Here is a 20775-nt window from a genome sequence, read left to right as displayed (position 1 = left end):
GTTCAATCCTGGTCGTCACATTACAGGAAGGCTGTGGAGGCTTTGGAGAGGTTCCCCAGGATGCAGCCTGGATTAGAGGGTATGAGCGAAAAGGAGAGGCTAGCAAAACTTAGATTGTTTTCTCTGGAGCGGCAGAGGCTGAAAGGAACTTGATAGAAGTCTATAAAATTATGGCATGCAGAGATATGGTTGACTGTGAGAATCTTTTCTCAGAGTTGAAATGTCAAATACTAGAGGGGGATGCATTTAAGGTCCGGGGGGAGGTTTAAAGGAAATGTCAGGGGCAATTTTTTTACACTGAGAGGAGGAGGAGTCAAACACGTTGCCAGGAATGATGGTGGGGGCGGATATATTAGGGGTGTTTAAGGAACCTTTAGGTAAGCATGTGAATATGCAAGGAATAGAGGGCAGATAGATGAGACTAGTTTAATTCGACGTCACGTTCAGCACAATATTGTGGGCCGAAGGGCTGTTCCTGTTCTGTACTGTTCTACATTTTATCAATGTATTTAAAGAGAATAGTTGAACACAAGGCAGAAAAGAATAGAAAGAGGACTTGATAGGGTGAGAAGGCAATGCATAGAGCTTAAACAACAACATGGGTTGAATAATGCAGTAAACCTGTTTTTGTCTGTGATAAATTCTATGTAATTAATTTTTCAAGAGCATATAGATTCCCCTTCAAATGAATGGTTGTCATCCAAGAATTGGCACATTCAATATAATATCCAAGTGGATATTCTCTGATAAGACTTGCGCCAACAGAAAGATAATTGTTTTGAAATTCTTCTCTCCTTTGCATTTCTCCGTTTATTACTTCTCTCAGAAGACTGATATAAACTATAACAAAGACTATTTGCTTGTGTACTACCCAGTACCTAGATTAAGAATAGGTCTTAAGAGCAAGCCACTTGCCCTACCTCATTTTGCAAATCATACAACACAGGAGACCATTCAGTCCACTTGTTAACGCTGACTCTTAGAGCAGTGAAGCGGTATTAATCTTCAGACTCCAAAGACTTGTAAATATCAGATTACAACAGGATCTTGACTAGATGGGCCAATGGGCTGAGAAGTGGCAAATGGAGTTTAATTCAGCTAAATGCGAGGTGCTGCATTTTGGGAAAGCAAATCTTAGCAGGACTTATACACTTAATGGTAAGGTTCTAGGGAGTGTTGCTGAACAAAGAGACCTTGGAGTGCAGGTTCATAGCTCCTTAAAAGTGGAGTTGCAGGTAGATAGCCTAGTGACGAAGGCGTTTGGTATGCTTTCTTTTATTGGTCAGAGTATTGAGTATAGCAGTTGGGAGGTCATGTTGCAGCTGTACAGGACATTGGTTAGGCCACGGTTGGAATATTGCGTGCAATTCTGGTCTCCTTCCTAGTGGAAAGATGTTGTGAAACTTGAAAGGGTTCAGAAAAGATTTACAAAGATGTTGCCAGGGTTGGAGGAGTTGAGCTATAGGGAGAGGCTGAACAGGCTGGGGCAGTTTTCCCTGGAGCGTCAGAGGTCGAGGGGTGACCTTATAGAGGTTTACAAAATCATGAGGGGCACGATAGGATAAATAGACAAAGTCTTTTCCCTGGGGTCAGGGAGTCCAGAACTAGAGGGTGAGAGGTTTAGGGTGAGAGGGGAAAGATATAAAAGAGACCTAAGGGGCCACTTTTTCACGCAGAGGGTGGCTATGTGTATGGAATGAGCTGCCAGAGGAAGTGGTGGAGGCTGATGCAATTGCAACATTTAAAAGGCATTTGGATGGGTGTATGAATAGGAGGGGTTTGGAGGGATATGGGCCAGGTGCTTGCATGTGGGACTAGATTAAGTTGGGATAACTGGTCGGCATGGACAAGTTGGACCGAAGGGTCTGTTTCTGTGTTGTACATCTCTATCCATTATCTTTTCTACTCTTACCCTTTTGAAAGATACGAGTGAATGTGGTTCCTTTCGGGAAGAGCATGCCAGATCACAACTAATTGCATTAAACAAAATTCTTCATCTCTCCTAAATCGTTTGCAAACCTTCTTGCATCAGAGTTCCTTCGGTTAATGATCCTCCTGCTTTTATTTGTTATCTCCTTAATTATTCTACCAAAGCTTTTCACATATCTCAACATCGCTACTAAACCACCCCTTTACCCTCTTTGATTAAGGTGCAAGGGAGGCCTTATAGAAATCAAGAATGTACCACGCAGAACAATAAAACATTAGAGGAAACATTGACCATGACTTCAAATCCAAACACGTCGACCACATGGAAACTTTGCAACTGGCAGCTCTAAACACATCAAAACTAGACACCTTACCTTTTTTCATCTGGGTTCATGGAGAATAAAGCTTGAAATATTATCCCAATGAGGACGATCCAAAATACGAGGGGGGCAAATATTCTAATGTCTCCAACTGATTTAATCAGAGGTAAACAGCCCATTGACCAATCAAAGCACAGCCACCAGGGACAGACAAGTAACCATGTGCTCAAAGAGTAGTAGTAATTATAATTAATGGCCTGATAAAACAAAATAAAGCAAGCATAACATTAGACTTTAGTATTGCAATGAATTTCGACATTACCAGTGCTAACATAGTTGAAGATCAATTGTATAACAGAGCAATATTCTATACCAGAAGCAAAGCTAACTTACCCAGTGTAAGACTGAAATCATTACCATTTGTCTTATATAACGGGTGTCAGTGAGAAACCTGCAAGGAGTGATAATTTGTGATTTTGATAGTGATAGTGGTTGGATAGTAAACCTGAACAACTGGTAATGCAAGCAACTCATCATAAAATCTAACAGTACAGGGAAGCAACCATTTGACGCATTTCCCCCGTACCAGATTTTTGTAAGAAATGTCTAGTTAGTTCCACCACCCTTGATCTTTATTCTGCAAACATTTTTCTTTTCAAGTATTTCTCCAATTCCCAAATTAATGCTATTACAGAATCTGCTTCTACTGCCCTTTCAGGCAGTGCATTCTAGATCACAACGCGCCACTTAAAAAAAGATCCCCCTATGGATTGTGTGTCAATGTCTTTAAAAACTGTGCCTTCTGGTTACCAAACTGCCTGCCAGTGGAATCTCTTTCTCTACTCCAAAAAGATCAACCACAGCTTGTCACTATACATAACTGAAATCATACCTGGTAAAACTCTGGTAAATCTTCTCTGCACTCACTCCTCAGCATTGACATCTTTCTAAAATGCAGTGCCCAAGATTGGAAACAATACCCCAGTTGGGGCCTAGCCACTGTTTATGAAGGGTTACTGTAAATTCCAGCATCAGACTTTCTCTCCAAATTGAAAAAAGATTGACAAAAGCAGTAGGAAGTGCACACGTTAAAATTTCCAACATATGAAAATCACAACAGCATGCATTCAGGGGGAATTCAGAGCAAGGAAGGAACAGAAAGATATACTCATGATCGGAGAGGAGAGGTGGGAGGAGGTTTGTGTGCCACATAAACACCATAACAGTATTTGCCTTGTCATCTCAAAATAACATGTACACAACATAAACATTTCTAAATGTTAAATGCATTAGCCTGTGAACAATTTGATTTTTGATCATAAGAGTTCTTTCAAAAGCACCACTGTCATCTTACCCGCACAAGAGCATTATCTGCAAATGATGCTGGGTTATCCACTTCAGTGAAAACTGGGGGCCCTGTGCCCATGATCCGCCAGCGGACATACAGAAGGGCAATCCCGCCAGATGCCACCAGCAGAATGCGTGTAAAAAACCCTCTTTTCCACAGAAGTAGTATCTGAGGACGAGGCAAAATAGAACAGAAAAATAAAACAAATCAATGTAGCAACATACTTAAGCACACATACCAAGACAGCAGATTTAAATGAACATATATGAATGAAATATTCTGAGACACTTCACAGGAGCATTAGAAAGCAAACGTGGCATTGAACCACTTAAGAAGGTTTTACATTAAATGACCAAAAGCTTTGTCAAACAAGGTGGTCTTAAGCAGGGTCTTATGGAAGGAAAGTCAGCTGGAGGGGATTAGGACGCTGGGCCAAACAGGGTGAAGACACAGTCACCAATGATGACGTTGTTAAACTTAAGCATGCACGAGAAGCTAGAATTAGAAAAGCAAGGATATGTCATTGTGAGGCTGGGGGAGATTATACAGTTGGGGAGGGATGAAAACTTCGAGCAATTTGAAGAAAGGATGAGAATTTTAAAGTCAAGACATTGCATGATTAGAAGCGAATGTGGGCCAGTGAATAATCGGGGCGACAGGAAACTGCGACTTGCTGCAATTTAAGGCACATGCAGCAGTGTTTTGGAAGAACTCAAGTTCAGGATCGTAAAACAGGGGAGACCAACAAGGGGCAATTTGGCTGGTTGAGTTTAGAGGTAATGAAAGCATGAGGGTTTCGGCAATTGAAGTGTCATTCCAGTCATTTGAAACATTTCAAATTATCTTTCCACATGAATGAACTGAAGACCTCACATAATGTACCTTTATAATGTTATTTTAAAGAAAGATGCGCATTGTTTTACTATAGTTACCCATACAATTTACAGCACAGTGAAGTGCAGGAGTTCAGAGAGGGAATTTGAGAGCTTCAGACCCAAGCAGCTGAGGGCATGCCTCACATGGTGGAACAACTAAAAGTGAGGGTGGTAATAAACCAGAATTGGAGAAGTGCAGAGATGGGAGAGGGGCTGGATTTGATCTGACTTATTGAAGTCACATGGACCAAAGTATAGTGAAATGTTTGTTTTGTGAGCAGTACAGACAGATCATAGCAAACAAGGATATATACAGATTATAGGCTGCTTAGAAAGAGCAAGGCATACAAGGTTGTGGTTGCACAGGTGCACAAAACACGATCAACACCAGCAAGATCAATGTGATTTGAAGTTAGAGAGGTGCATTGAGCAATCTATTAGCAGCAGCTGTTCTTGACTTAATGGTTTGTGCATTCAAGCGTCTGTATCTTCTGCCTAATGGGAAAGGTTGTAAGACAGCATCACTGGAGTGGGAGGGATCTTTCATGATGTTGGCAGCCTTTCCATGGTAACAAGAAGTGTAAATGGATACAGAGATAGGGAGGGTCAAAGCCATGGAGGGAATTGATAACTGAAGATTGAAAATTTTAAAACCAGTATTGCCAGATCTGAGCCACTGAAGGTCAGTGAGCACAGGGATGATGTACAAACAGAATTTAGTGCAGGGAAGGACATGTAAACAAAATCTTAGTTAAACTTGGAAGTTGTGTGGCCAGTCATAGAACACTGGAATAATAAAGTCTGGAGATAATGAAAACATGGGCGGCACGGTGGCACAGTGGTTAGCACTGCTGCCTCGCAGCGCCAGAGACCCAGGTTCAATTCCCGCCTCAGGCGACTGACTGTGTGGAGTTTGCACGTTCTCCCCGTGTCTGCGTGGGTTTCCTCCGGGGGCTCCGGTTTCCTCCCACAGTCCAAAGATGTGCAAGTCAGGTGAATTGGCCATGCTAAATTGTCCGTAGTGTTAGGTAAAGGGGTAAATGTAGGGGTATGGGTGGGTTACGCTTCAGCGGGTCGGTGTGGACTTGTTGGGCCGAAGGGCCTGTTTCCACACTGTAAGTAATCTAATCTAATCTAATCTAATCTAATGGATAAAGGTTTCAACAGCAAATCATTTAAGGCAGGGAAGGAAACTGATGATATTATGAAAGTGGAAGGAAGAGGTTTGGAGATGGAGAGGAATAGAGACGCAGTTTAGGGTTAAATAAGAAGCCAATCCATAGGCATTGTTTTACCTCAGATAATTTGGGCTTCCGTAACAGTGCCATGCCTAGGTGTAGGATATCCATTTTGCAGATCACAAGTGCATCAAATACTGTATTAACACCCTGAAAGTGTAGACATACAAGGCGATAAATAAATATGCATAGAGCTATCAAATTGTCAACAGCAACTTAAACACACTGAAAGCCAGCAAAGCATAAACATGCATTTTCCCAACTGAATAACGGTGACACTTTCTCACCAGAACTGTGATACCCTGTTCCTTGCAAAGCATCGCTATTGCACAAAGCAACAAGCTGGCAAAGATCCAGTAAAAAGAGAACTCTCCTTCTGCATCATCTGAAAAAGAATCAGTGCAATAATTGGTCTTAATTTTGAAGTAGCAGTTGATACGTCTTCAAAAGTAACTACAGTACTGATAAACTACCCATCTCCAGGGCAAAAGTCAGGAGTGCAACAAAACTCCTGACAACAAAACTGAATGAGCTCAGCTCTGACACTCAAGCAGCTTGACCTCATCCAGGACAAAGCAGCTCACTTGATTGGCACCCCATCCACCACCTTTTCACATTCACTCTCTCCATCATCAATGCACAGTGACATCAATGTGTACTGTGTACAAGGTGCTGTCAAACAACAACTCATCATGGCTCCTTAGACAGCGCTTTCCAAACCTGTGTTCGCTACCACCTTGAAAAACAAGGGCAGCACATGCATGGAAATCCTATCTGCAAGTTCCCTTCCGAGCAACATACCATCCTGACTTGGAATATGTTGCTGCTCCTTTGTTGTGGCTGTAAGAAAATGCTGGTACTCCATTGTTAGTCTGGGACTCACTCCCTCTCCACTCTATGGGTGGACCTCCATCCCAACCATGGACTGCAGCAGTTCAATGCATTAGCTTACTTCCACCATTGTAAGGTCATTTAGGAATGGACAAGAAATTTTGGCCTAGCCAGTGACACTTGCATACCATAAACAAATTTTTTTAAAATGTATGATCATAATAAATAATCTAGCATCTTCAGAGGAATCTCAATTATCCAGGATTCGATTAACCAAATTTCGGATTATTCAAACAAGATCGCAAGGTCCCGATGCTTGGCTAACTATGTTATCCAGCATTCAATTAACTGAACAAAATACTCCCTGCCCGTGTCCTTCGGATAATCTAGGTCCCTCTGTACATAACTCCTTTAGCAAAGTAAAGCATTGCAAAGCTGGTTTTACTCTCCAGCCAAAGTGGTTCTTCATTAATAGATATTAATATTTTCTAAAAGCCAGTATTTCCATCAAATCCCAGGAGTTTCCTGCCTGACACTAAGTTAAAATTACCATGAATATAAACTTCAATGGTATCACCATGTAAACAGGTTAGCCATTGATATGTGACACACGTATTCCGGAACAGATACAATCTCTGAACAGTCGTACATACATTTTCTGAAGGCTTTACAATAGCTGATGAAGGACAATAGAAAGAACAGAGCACAGAGGAGATCTGCCCTGCCAACAATCCCAGCAACCTGGAAGACAAGAATCAAGAAAAACTAATGAGTGCTTCATTACCATTGGAAGGTAAATTTATGTAGATTACACTCTCGTCTGGCTTCCCGTCATCCACCCTCCTTTAACCAAACCTACTCCAAGGTTCTACGGCCTGTATGTAACTCTCACCACTGTGCCCACTGACCAACAGTAATTTCCAGTCTGGCGATGCCTCCGATTTTAAATTCTCACCCTCGTGTTCACATTCTTAGGCCCCTCTCCACCTCTGCAACCTCCTCCACCCTTACAATCCTCTGATCTCTGAGCTCTAATTCTGGTCTCTTATGTCCTACACTTCATTTGATCCACCAATGGTGACTGTGCCTGGAGTTCGAAGCTTTTAAATTCTCGTGGCACGCTGACTCAGTGGCAAGCACTGCTGCCTCACAGCGCCGGGGACCCGGATTTGATTCCTGCCTCGAGCAACTGTCTGTGTGGAGTTTGCACATTGCCCCAGTGTCTGCGTGGGTTTCCTCCGGGTGATCCGGTTTCCTCCCACAATCCAAAGGTGTACAGGTTAGGTGAATTGACTGTGCTAAATCGCCCATAGTGTTCAGGGATGAGTAGGCTAGGAGCATTAGTTAGGGGAAATGTAGAGTAATAGGGGAATGGGTCTGGGTGGGATACTCTTTGGAGGGTCATTGTGGACTTGTTTGACCAAATGGCCTGTTTCCACACTGTAGGGATTCTAATTCTCCCTGAATCTGTCAACGTCTCCATTCACTTTTAGCCTGTTATTTAAAATCTAACTGTTGAACCAAGCTTGTCCTAACATCTCACAAAGCTCAGTGATAAAATATATCTGATAATCTTCCTGGAAAGCACCTTTGAATGTTTTACAGTGATAAAGGCATTATGTGAGAGCAAGTGGTTACTGTACTTAGAAAATTATCATCCCTACTGGATGGATGAGAGATTTAGGCTCTCCTTTTATTTCCATAAACAATCTGCTTCCCTGAAGTGTGCATTTCTATAGCTGGACGTAACCAGCTTGCACCGAGGCCTTGATTTAAAGAAATGATACTCCGTGAATTCCCACAAATTTATAAAATCCACTTTGAAATAATTTGCTTACACTCTCTGTATGTACTGGATGCACAGCAAAGAACAGTGCAGCTAGAAATGATGCTTTTGGTGCCCTATTGAGCAGCCTCCCTTTCTCATCATGTACCAGACCACCTAGAAGTACCGAGAAGACATCAAGAGTCATTACAGAGATCACACTGTGAAGTGCAATGTTGACCACGTGGAAGCCAACTGGATGCAATCCTCCAGCTATCAGGTAGTTCAACCTAAGAGAAATGAAAATATAGACAGATCCAAAAATTAACATGAGCTTAATCAGCATTCAAATTAGACACTGCTCTGTATTTTATGTAATGTTTCTACATAATTTTACATTTCTTATTTTATTCTTGCTTTACTGCATTTATATCACTTACGAACCCAACGACAGAAACTACCACAGGAATGAGGAGTTATGCCAACATAACTTGTAAGTAGATGTGCAAATTACTTTTAGTTATATATTCATTCATTCGTTCACAGGATGTGGCTGTCGCAGGCAAAGCCAAATTTGTTGCCAATCCTTAATCGTCCTCAAGGTGTTAGTGATGACTTACCTTCTTAAACCATTACATTACATGTGGGGTAGGCATACCCATAGAGCCACTAGAAAGGGATTTCCAGCATTTGACCCAGCGTCAGGGAAGGAACAACAATATCATTACAAGTCAGGGTGGTGGGCAATAATAAGGTGTTTACTTTCCCAAGCATCTGCTGCCCTTGTTCCCCTAAATGTTATAGGTTTGAGAGATTTTAAATAGGGTTTGCCACTTGGCATTATATAGGACTGTACTGTATATGGAGTAAGACATTGGAGCAGCATCCACATAGATCCCAGTGGACCAGCATACCCACATTGTGCTCCATGGCATAATAACATACAGAGAGGTCAAATGTGTGTCGCGTTGGGATGCATGTGAAGACCTTTAAAAATAGTGGGGTGGGACCTAGTTAAATAAATCTCAAACTCATTTCTGGCTAATACCATTTTCGCTGGTAGGGGAAAGGGGCATTGCATGAATCTCACAGCTTTAAAATAGAAAGATACTGGGTTATTTGAGAACAGTGCTGTGTATAAAAAGACATTTTTTGATGCCCCAAGCACCTGAACTCACTGTGTGTGATTCTGAATTGATAGAGGAAGACAAAGATCATATTCACACTTCAGGAGTGTTTAGGTGTTACAAAGGAAGCTCTTTAAATTCCCAACCCTTTAAAGCAACAGGCCCTAGCTCTCCATTAGGGTAAATAAAACACTGGACGGTGGGTTGTTTTGATTGAGAAACCATTTGACTTAGCTTAGGAAAAGCCACTAGCACATGCTCCTACAGATTAAGTAGAAATCAATATCGATATTTCCCAATGGCTATTATTACAGCTGAGCCCATTATAAATTGTTGGTCAACTTCAAGAGCTCCCAGAAAACATTTATTTCAGCAGATGGCTGAGTTCTTATTTTGAGAGACAGTTTTGGGAAGCAATTAAAAGATTATCTATGTTTGATGCAGTCATTGAATTAAAGCTTGTTTGAAGGCATTTAAACTCTTTTAATTAATTTAATAAAGGAGAGTGCATTTTCTGTACCAAGTTGCATTAGTGAAAACTCTCAGATTGTTTTTTTTAAATTGATGCATTTCCAGATGGCTCGCAAGGCCTGCTTGTTGTGGATACTGAGTTAATGACAACAGAAGTGGTTTGAGAGGGTTTATAGTGATGTCAGGCTTAGGGCGTGAGGACTGGGCCTACTAACTAGCCATCCTCTGTATTTTTATTTGTCTGCAGCCCTCTCCATTTGCATCCATTGTTGACTCCAACCAATCCCTGCATAAGACTTGCTTGTGATGGGGAACTTTATAGAGATATGGCAAATTTCTTGCTCGAGTGGCCTATCTCAGTAGCAAAAATCTGGCCCAAGTCTTTTTATTAAAGACTTGCTAATGCTAATGTAAGGTGACAATGTATATTGGTGGAGACCATATGAAAAATCCTTGATAAGTGAGTCGAATTGACACCTCTATCTCACATATACACCATGCAAGGACTGGATTGTTCACCTTGACATAAAATTACTACCGTTACCTGAACATACAAAGAAAAATAACAGGCAAGGGGCTGTGCTGTATTACAGAACTTATAGTACGGGTGAAGGTCATTGGCCCATTGTTTTTCTCTTGGATGTCATTTAATCTAATTAACCAATTGCTATCCCGAATAAACAGCAGAGTTTCCAAGGATAAACACATTAAAAATAAAAAAATAAAGCTCTCCCTAAACATTGGGGAGGGGTTGTCAGAATGGCTGGAAAGGGAAGGAGTGACATAGGAAGAAGAGGGTGAAATGGTGTAGGAATTAAGTGAGCAAGTGAAGGGTTGGTCTAGTGTGTGGCATGGGAAGATAGTACGGGACATGAAGTTAAATAATGGCTGCGGTAAAGAAACAAGGCAGAGAGTTTGCAGATGTGATGGAGGTCTTGATTAACAGTTGGAGAACCAGCGGCACCCTCACCTTGGGAAGGCCCACCACATCTGTACCTTCCAGGCACTTAACTGGGCAATAGTGGGCATTTCATGGGATCAAAGACCCCTGGAAGAAAATCCCCCTCCCTCCCATTTCCTGTTCGAGGTCAGCAGTGCTTCTGCACTCAGCAGCGCCACAGCAGAGGGAGTGGCTGCTGTTGGTATAACAGCTATCCAAAGCCTCATCTCGAGGACAGGCCCAGGCACACGCAAATGATGGCACAAAGTGAGCCACAAAGGTCAGAGGCTTGGCAGCAAAGACAATAGGTGGCTGTTAGCAAGCCTTGCCTTCCTAAAGCTGGGGAACCCCCAGCCCTAGCTCCAAGAGCCCACAAGCAACTCTGACAGGACTTACTTGTCATGCTCCCCTTATGGTAAAACTTTGTCCTACTCCTGGGATGAGATCCCTTCAATGGACATTAAATTGCACATTTGATGGTCTCAATTGGTGCTGGGATAAAAAAGGCTCTCCATGGATCAGCCCCAGCCCCTTCAGGGCAAAAGTGAAAAGATGGCGGGTTCCTAGCAGCTACCCCCCAGCCTCATTAAATGCTCCCCATCATGGCAGAGGGCACACAATTCCAAAAATTAATGACACCCTAATTACTTTGTAGCTCACTTCTATTTTAAAAAAAAATTGTAACTTCAGCGGTTCTCTAATCCTTAAAATTGTATTAGTAGCAAAAGACATATGGTAAAAGACATAAGGGCAATATGCTGTAATGAACCAAACACTACTACAACATTGGCCTTTACACAGGCCTTCAGAATAAAGGACTTCACTTGCAACCATAAGATTTTCCTTCTCTATTCCACAATCTGCATTACAACCACAGAGGTGGTGCACACAATTAGATGGCACTCCATTAGGGTGGCACAGTGGCTCAGTGGTTAGCATTGCTGTCTCTCAGCACCAGGAACCTGTATTCAATTCTACCCTGATATGACTGTCTCCCAGGTCATTTCCTCTGCCCTGAAGCTCTTCAAACTTGTCTGTGGAGTTTCTCCATTCTCCCTGGGCTTCCTCTGGGTGCTCTAATTTCTTCTCACAGTCCAAATATATGCAGGTTAGGTAGATTTGCCATGCTAAATCACTCAGTGTCCGGGGATGTGTAAGCTAGATGGATTAGCCACAGAATAAGCAGGTTTCCAGGGAGAGGGATAGGGATATAGACTCGATGGGCTAAATAGCCTGCTTCCACACTGTAGAGATTCTATGACACCTATCTGCACAATACTGCCAGAATTAAACCTTCACGCCTCTAGATTTGCTCAATTTCGTTTTATTTGCTGAGTTAATTATCCAAACATGTAACTATACATGGTTAGGGAATATTTTTAATGAAATCAAACCATCTTAATGATTTGCTGGCAAGTAGTAGGCTACAGTTGGTCATTAAGTGTTAATTTAATCTATTTATTGAAACTTGCTTTCTGCAAACTGAATGCCACATTTATCAAACAGTGAATGGCCTTAAATAGGATAAAATAAACGACTGTGGATCATAGAGCATTGCTATGCTTAATAATGACCTTCAATACTCTTAACCCAATACCAAAAATGTAAACAATAACTGACACTTTGTAACACGAATTTGTGCACAAGAATACATTATTTCTATCAATGTAAAGGCACAAAAAGCAAAATAAAAATCATCTTAAATGAAGTTGTGGTTGCTTGGCAGCGTGAAGATGGATACTTAATTATACCATGTGCATGTACCATAGAAACATTACAGTATAAATATGAACCAGATTCTCACCAATAACACAGACCTACCTGAATGTAAGCACCGTAAGTGGTCGATAAGATTTATGACTCGTGTTGCTGATCAAGTTAGAACCCCAGAAGTCATGTTCCCAAAGGTTGCTAAGTGGTGTCTCTGGTCTAAGATCCTGACATGGAAAGGAAACGCCGGGAGTTAGTTGATGCAAGTTTCTCTTTCTGTCTCCAGCACAGACCCCCTTGGCCTCGCTCATCCCTCTTCTCTGTGATCTCCCGCAGTCCCACTATCCTATGCGATCCCAAAGCTACTCCAATTTTGGCCTCTTGCAAACTGACATTAATTATTCCACAATAGGTTGCTAAGGCCAGATGCTAATTCTCTCCACTTGCTTTTCTCCAAAGACACTCCTTAAGAGAGAGTGTGATGGGGGTGGGGTTCAGATTTCTTTCCTTTAAGCTTGTTAATAAACCAGTTGTATGTTTTTGACAATCCAGTAAAGACACGTTAAACATCTCAACTACTAGACCAACAATGTAACCAATCAATACTATCACCCTATAGCTATTAGAATTGGATGTTCCAATTGGCTGCTATTAAAACCAGGTTTTACAAGCGAAATGCACTAACTGATTGCAAAAGCCTCTCTCTCAATTACATTATTGTATCTATGTAATTATATGGTAAGTAGAGCACAGAAACAGGCCATTTGCTCCAACCAGTTTATGCTAGTATATACCGTTTTTGCAAGCCTCCTCCAGCTCAGCCTACACAGGGGAACCATGAAAAGCATGCTGCGTTGTGGCTCCGGACAGGGTTTGGGGAGTCTGCAATTCCTTCCACAATGCTACACCCACCTTCCTGCCAGATTTCCACAGCCTGCATAGATCAGTAGTGAGGGAAAGTGCAGCAACATGAAGAGAAGACAACCATTTAAGTGTCTTTTTATCTTTTTCTATCTCATGCATTTATCCACTTCCCATTCAAATGTATCTCATGCCGTTCACGTGGTAATGAGTGCTCCAGCATTACCCGAGGTTTCAGGACATTTCCTTTGAGTTCCCTACTTGATGACTATTGATGGCCCTAGTTTCACTCTTCATCGCAAGAGGATACATTCTCTCTTCATCCATTTTATCAAAACCTTTCAGAATTTTAAAGACCTGTTAGGCCACCTCTCAGTTGTCCACATTTGATATAAAAGAGATACTCGGTCAGTTCATCTTCTCATGATAAGTATAAACTCACATTTCAAATATCAGCCATGTAAAATTGTTTTTCAACTATTCCAGTATTCCCTTTCTTTTTGTACTGTTCAGAATACACAAACTGTGATGCAACCAATGTCCAATACCCAATACAATCATAGCATAACGTCTCAGCAGAGTAGAAGCACGTAAACTATGAACATCAACAGCACTTTACATAAAACACTTTCATTTTTCAATGAAAATCCAGCAATAATTATTTTGCAGTCCACACCTGGACTTTTAAATGCAAAACCACATACCTTGTTGTTGATGATAGCTTCTGAATCATCAAAGACAAACTCTCCATCATAACTAATGCCAAAACACAGAATAGCTAATGCACCAATAATAGCCCTTGCCCAATACTGAGGGAGCTGTGGCACTGGTAAAGTATTGTCCAAACTCCATGCAGACTGCAACATCATGCTAAACCTTGCACCATTTCCAAGATGCTGGCATTCTGCTATCCATAACCTAGGAAAGGAAGCACAAGATCAGTTTGAACATATTGGAACACTTCATGAATTTGTTAGGCAAAGATTGTGAGCTACATGCAATGCTTTAACAGAGGTACATATACAATGGATGTATGGTTGCTGACGCTTATTATCCTTAAGGTTTTGAGACATTGAATCAGTTAACCATTACATCACCTTCCACTGGAACCATTTAAGTGTCAACTGGAAAAACGAAAAGCCTATTTTACATTTTAGCAAACGAAAACAGAAGCTGCTGAAGAAATTCAACAAGTCTGCCGCCAGCGATGGAGAGAAGACAAAGGTGGGTCACTGGTTTTGAAACTTTAACCGTTTTCTCACCACAAATACTGCCAGATCTGTCGAGTTTCTCCTTCAATTTCTGTTTTTGACTGTCTCAGATCTCCAGCATCTCAGTTCTGTTTTATTCTAGCATTTTTTTAAGCTGACTGAATCATTACCATCTGTGAGTTAACTGTCTTCTCTGATAAACTCTAATGTGTTAATAATTGATAAAGGAAAATATTCAATGTAAATAAAACAATTTTATGTTGAAATTATCCTCAGATTATTTTGCATGCAGGAGTGCCCTGGAAATTAATCTACAATACTTGGAATGTCCAGGATAATCCTGTAATGTTCGCAACTCCCATGAGCAGTCTTACAGAGTCATACAGCTTGGAAACACACCCTTTTTGTCAAACCAGTCCACGTCGACCATCCTCCCAAATTAATCTTGTCCCACCTGCCAGCATTTGGCCCATACTCCTCCAAACATTTCCTATTCATGTATTTAGCCAAGTGTTATGGACTAGACCAGACCACTCAAAACATTCTTAAGCAGGCAACCCAAATCATAACTTAGCAATTTGTTTCGGTTAAGCGTACAGTGAAAATTACCCGGAGTACATTAGCTCGGTTGACTACCAGGTTTTAAAATAGACAAAAGTTTATTCACAAAATTACACAATGAAACACAGAACAGAATAAAGAACCCCTACAGAACTCAATCTATCCAAACTAGACTTAGGTATGCTGTTCCAAATATACACAATAGTCCCAATAAGCAATCCCCCTAAAAAAACAGTAAAAATGGATCAAATGTTTACAGGTTGAAGTTAGAAAGGCAGAAGAGAGAGAGAGAGTTTAGCAGCCTGTTTCCACACAGCTGAACTCCTAACTGGTTGTGGACTGAACTACTCAGCTAGAGGGCTGACCACTCCCCTTTCATTATACAGGTCACTTCTAAAACATGACCACTTTGGACTGAAGTCTCATCTGTTTACATATAAATAAATGGCCTCTCAACATCCTTTTTCATCTCTGTACTAAACTAGTCACCTCTGAGCTGGGAGGTTTTATCAGCCCTCTGAAAAAAATCAAGGACAATGTATTCTTGAGAGAAGGAACAGCTTTTAGAAATAAGGGACCAGCTTTGTGACACAACAATGTCTCATATCCCCTCATTATCTTCCTAATTTTCCCACTTAATAAGCCCCTACACTCTCTTTACTCTTGAACAAATTCATTTGATCCGAGTTGTCTTTATCTATTCTTGACTAGAACTTCAATATCTTTATTCATCCATTGTTCCCTAATCTTACCAGCCATACCTTTCACTCTTATTCTAGGCCAGACCAGACCCCCTCAAAACATTTCAAGAAAGTAGCCCGGACCCTAATTTTGCTAGCCGTTTAAAGCAGGCGTAAGTGGATATTCCAGGAGAGATACAGCTGGCCCAAACTCTTAGTTCTAAACAAAACAGAATTTATTTGCAAGATTACCAAACAAAGCTCAAACAAAAGAGAACAGAATATAGAATAATTTAACCCATCCAAAAACCCAACAGATTATCCCAACTTAATGATGCTGTTCCAAATTCCTGCAACAACCCTCATAAGGACACCTTGGCAAAAAAGGAAAAATCCAACAAAGGGTCTTACAGGAGAGATATCGGAGAGAGGGAGGATCAGCCTGAACCTGCTTCTTTGGGTCCAGTAGCTTCACAACTGACTGACTGGCTAAAACCAAACCAAGCCAAAATTAGAGGAAAGCTGAGCTGTGAGAACTCCCCTTGCATTGAACAAATATTTTCTCTTAAAACTTGAAAGCATTCTCAAGGAGTTCAACACAGACTTTTTGGAATTGCTGCTTTTATGACCCCTCTCAAAAAAAAACCCAAGGACAACCTAACCTTGTTAAAGGAGCAGCATCATCACAACTCTAACAGGAACATGACGACTCTGACCTCTTGCTTATTTCACGTTTGAAAGCCTTCGACTTGACAATCATCTCCTTTACCTGCAAACAGTCTTGGCTGTCAGGTTCTGCTAGTATGAATGAATTCCAAACTCCAAATATCTGGGATAGCACACTCGTGAAAAATGTAAGTTTGTTAAGGGTAATCATCACCCATGGAGCTTCACTTCAATGAACAACCATGCTTAGAAGAGGCAATAGACGAGGACAGAAAGTGTGTTTTGGATGAATAAGCCATTCAGCCATTCCCTGAGTTTGTTAATAATCTGTACCTTAATTCCATCCACCCATCTTGGTTTCCCAACCTTTAGCTCTATTACCCATCAACAATCAGTCTTAGAATGTGAAAAAGGTTTGCCACCGACAGGTTAAGGAATAATAAATGCTCTCAGTTTGTAGACACTTTCACCTGATATGACCTACTGGGGTAGCATGCTGTAAACAAAGCTACAATATTTCTATTTTAAAATGTTAAACTTTTTTTTCCCAGTTGCATTCAATATCCCTATTTACCTGACTTTCAGACCAAGGTTGATAGAAAGGGCAGACCAGGTTTGTGCTCTAAACAAGAATTATTACTTATGATAACAAATTTGACCACAGCTCTTGACCTAAACCACTGGTATAGAACAACGTGACTTGCTAAAACTCAAATCTTCTATAAACTTTACCTGACACACACACACACAGATAAACAATAGATTAGCAGAAATACATTAAAATTGTAAAGTAAGTTCAGTGGCCTTTACTTCCAATTCCAATTTAGCAATTCAAAATTCAAAACTTACACTAGCTGGTAAAGGTTTCTTCAAGACTGAATGAAGTTTTTACAGCAGAGAACAGGTAGTTAGCGAGTTTTGAGAATATTTGTAGCTCAGGTTGAGGTTTTGGATGTAGGTTTGCTCGCTGAGCTGGAAACAAAATGAACCTTCCAGATCATCAAGCAAACCTACATCCAGAGAACAGGTAGCTTCTGCTGGGGCAAACAACTGCACACCCTTCTGTATCTTTCTCCCTCTCTCTAACTTGTTTCCAGTTCCAACCAGCTCAGTTAGCTGAGAACCAATCAACATTATGTGTAAACAATTAGTTGGCTCTTCTTGAGCATCTACACATTGCAAGAATTTGTAGCCACAAAGAAAAAGTTCACAATAGGCATGAGACAGCTTGACAAATCTGTTTTCAAAAATGGTTGTACCTTTGCAGCCCACTGTTTTCAAAAACACAAAAAGTCTTACACTTCTGAGAGACAAAAAATTGGGTTGCTCAAATCCCACTCTAGCGTTTGAGCACAAAAATCAAAGCAGATACTATTGGTGCAGCACCAAGGGATTGCTGCAATGCCAGAAGTCATTGTTTGGGTGAGAAGTTTAAACCAGGGTGCTCTTCTCCCTCTTAAATGAGTGTAAAGGATCCCATGGCATTATTCAAAAAGAAGGATCTTTTCTGCAGCATCCTTCAAGTCAACATAATCAAATACAGATCATTTTGTCAGAACCATATTAGTGTTTTTGTTATTGTGTTGTGTGCAAACTTACTGCCACATTTCTAAAATTGCAATAGTGACTGTACGTCAGAGTATTTCATTGGCACTTTGGGACTTCTTGAAGTGATGAAAGAGGCTATAGAAATTCAAAACTTTAGCTTATGGCTGAATTTCCACATCTTTTCACTGGAATTAACTAATTTCAATTTGGAAATAACTTTATTAAATGAAAAACGACTCTTTAAATTGGAAATAATCCCACTTACTTTTGGAAATTATGTTTAAATTAAAAATAGCCGCTTTTAGTTTAGAAATAAACTCTTGGAATTGAAAATAATTCCTTTTAATCTCTAAGCAAACCTACACAAAACTTTTATTTTAGGCCTGTTTAAGAAATCACTTCTGATCCTCAACCTACAGAACGGGAAAAAAAATTCTCTTTCAGCTTGTTATTTTAATTTTATTTAGGTTTTATTTTTTACCTCCCAGGGAAGGTTGTCCACAGGCCTCTGAATCGGCTATCCTCATAGCGGAACCGAAGGCCTATCTCAGAACTAGCGGTGAGTGGGTGGGACACGTTTCTTTGTCGGACTCACTTCCGGTGTGGTTAAGGAGGGCGGTTGCGCCTGCGCCAAATCTGTGTCCTGGAAACCTGAGCTGTCAGTCAAAACTTCACAACCACCCAGCAGGGTTGCAGACGCTCAAAAATGGTGCAATCTTTTGCAGAGAGCTTTGGAAAGTCAAAACGAAACATGAACGGGTAAAGGGAAAGAGATAAAAGTTATACATGTAAAACGTCTTTTTTTTTTGCATATTCCATGAGGTAGTGTCAACTTTTAACAAATTTTACATTAATTTATTGTGTGCAGCCCAAGCCTTCATGGCACCAACAAACCTCACTAGTATACAGCACCTTTAGCAAAACAATTCGCTGAGCATTGATTATACATTAAGAAATATTAGGGCAAACAACATAAAGTATGGTCATAGAGGGAAGGTTTTAGAAAGTATCTTAAAGAAAGAGATTGAGAGAGAATTCCAAAACTTAAGGCCTTAGCAGCTAAAGGCAAAGACATTTGTGGTAGAATGAAGTCAAGAATGTTAACAGTTGAATTTTTAAATCTTAAAAATGTATGGCATTTGGGTTCTCAATAAACTATCACTTCCTCATTTTGCACCTCAGCAGTTTCTAGCCCACAAACCAACTGGTTGAAATCAAGTCTCAACAAAAGTAAAATGCTGGAAATCTAGGATGACATTAAATGCTAGAAATGATCTGTAACACCTGTATAGAATGGAACAGTGTATTAGGCTAATGCTCTTTCAGTTAGAAGCTCGACCACATTAGAATAGTCAATTTTGAAAATCATGATGTGGAGGTGCCAGTGTTGGACTGGGGTGGACAAAGATAAAAATCACTTTACACCAGATTATAGTCCAACAAGTTTATTTGGAAGTACTAGCTTTTGGAGCACTGCTGCCTGATACATTTTATTTTGTTCAAAAAGCATGCAATCTGTAGGCAGTCAATGGAGGCAGTCAATCCCTGTAACATTTTATAAATTCCTACTTTGGAAATAGAACCAGTCTGGCTCAAGATTGGGATACAGACAGAGGAGAAAGTGAGGTCTGCAGATGCTGGAGATCAGAGCTGGAAATGTGTTGCTGGAAAAGCGCAGCAGGTCAGGCAGCATCCAGGGAACAGGAGAATCGACGTTTCGGGCATAAGCCCTTCTTCAGGAAGGATACAGACAGACACTAACCTCACACCTTTAACACATTGTCTGAGCTGAGATGTCACCTTTCTCTTTAAAACCTTAAGTTATCTCGAAAATGTGACTTGAAAGAAGTTCTGGGATTTACGTATTAATGAACCGAAGCCTGCAACCCATTCTAAAAGATGAAAGACTTAACAGCAATCTAGGTTTGTTCAATATATCGTATCGGTTGCATATATGACAATGTGATCTTTTGTTATAAATTCTGTGTCTTATGATCCTGCAACCTGATGAAGGAGCAGTGCTCTAAAAGCTAATACTTCCAAATAAACCTGTTGGACTATAACCTGGTGTGTGATTTTTAATTCTGAAAGTGACAAGTATATAGATGAGGATTTCAGAAGCAAATCAGCAGCTTTGGGGTGAAATCAACTAGGCGGAGGTGGATACTGCAGATGCTGGAGATTAGAGTCAAGATTAGAGTGCTGCTGGAAAAGCACAGCAGGTCAGGCAGCATTCGAGGAGCAGGAATATCAACGTTTCAGGCAGAAGCCCATCATTAGGAATGAGAAGTGAAGTCAGGCGATGTTAAAGAGGTGGAAAAAAGTGTTTGTAGTGAAGGTATGGATCATAGAGTCACAAATATTTGAGGCAATTCAGTCCATTGTGTCTGCATTGACTACCATTTTCATGCCATTTCCTCATAACTCTGCACATTGTTTCATCTTAAATAATGCCTCTTTGAATGCATTGATTGAACTTGCCTCGTCTCACAACCAGTCAGCCATGTCAGACCCTAAGCAATTATTGTGTGATTTTTTTCTCATTTGCATTTGCTGTTTCACAAAGCACGTTAGTACTGTGCCCTTTGGTTTCCCAGTCTTTCATGAGCATGATAATTTCTTCATACCTACTCCATCTGTACACCTCATGATTCTTAAAACTTCTATCAAATCTTCTCTTCACCTTATCGCTTC

At 40.7% G+C, this 20775-nt stretch overlaps 1 protein-coding gene across 2 annotated transcripts in view; it reads right to left on the bottom strand.

Annotated features, from left to right (window-relative positions):
• tmtc4 (transmembrane O-mannosyltransferase targeting cadherins 4) overlaps positions 1-18632 on the bottom strand; it is a 48674-nt gene extending 30042 nt beyond the window's left edge. The window contains exons 1-9 of one of the 2 annotated variants that reach the window (XM_043691280.2): positions 18563-18632; positions 14120-14333; positions 12666-12781; positions 8380-8596; positions 7195-7282; positions 5998-6095; positions 5768-5860; positions 3604-3765; positions 2304-2506 (exon numbers count right to left, since the gene is read on the bottom strand). In XM_043691280.2, coding sequence (XP_043547215.1) covers positions 2304-2506; positions 3604-3765; positions 5768-5860; positions 5998-6095; positions 7195-7282; positions 8380-8596; positions 12666-12781; positions 14120-14284 — 1142 coding nt within the window. In that variant the 5' untranslated portion in view covers positions 14285-14333; positions 18563-18632. The remainder of the gene's footprint in view (positions 1-2303; positions 2507-3603; positions 3766-5767; positions 5861-5997; positions 6096-7194; positions 7283-8379; positions 8597-12665; positions 12782-14119; positions 14334-18562) is intronic. The other variant, XM_087987924.1, reaches the window with a different exon arrangement.
• Between the last annotated feature and the right edge of the window lie 2143 nt (positions 18633-20775).

The sequence above is a fragment of the Chiloscyllium plagiosum genome, unplaced genomic scaffold (genome assembly GCF_037043375.1).
Source record: "Chiloscyllium plagiosum isolate Xiang-an unplaced genomic scaffold, Cpla_swu_hap1 HiC_scaffold_6, whole genome shotgun sequence".
NCBI lineage: Eukaryota > Metazoa > Chordata > Chondrichthyes > Orectolobiformes > Hemiscylliidae > Chiloscyllium > Chiloscyllium plagiosum.
This window is presented reverse-complemented; position numbering and strand designations above follow the sequence as displayed.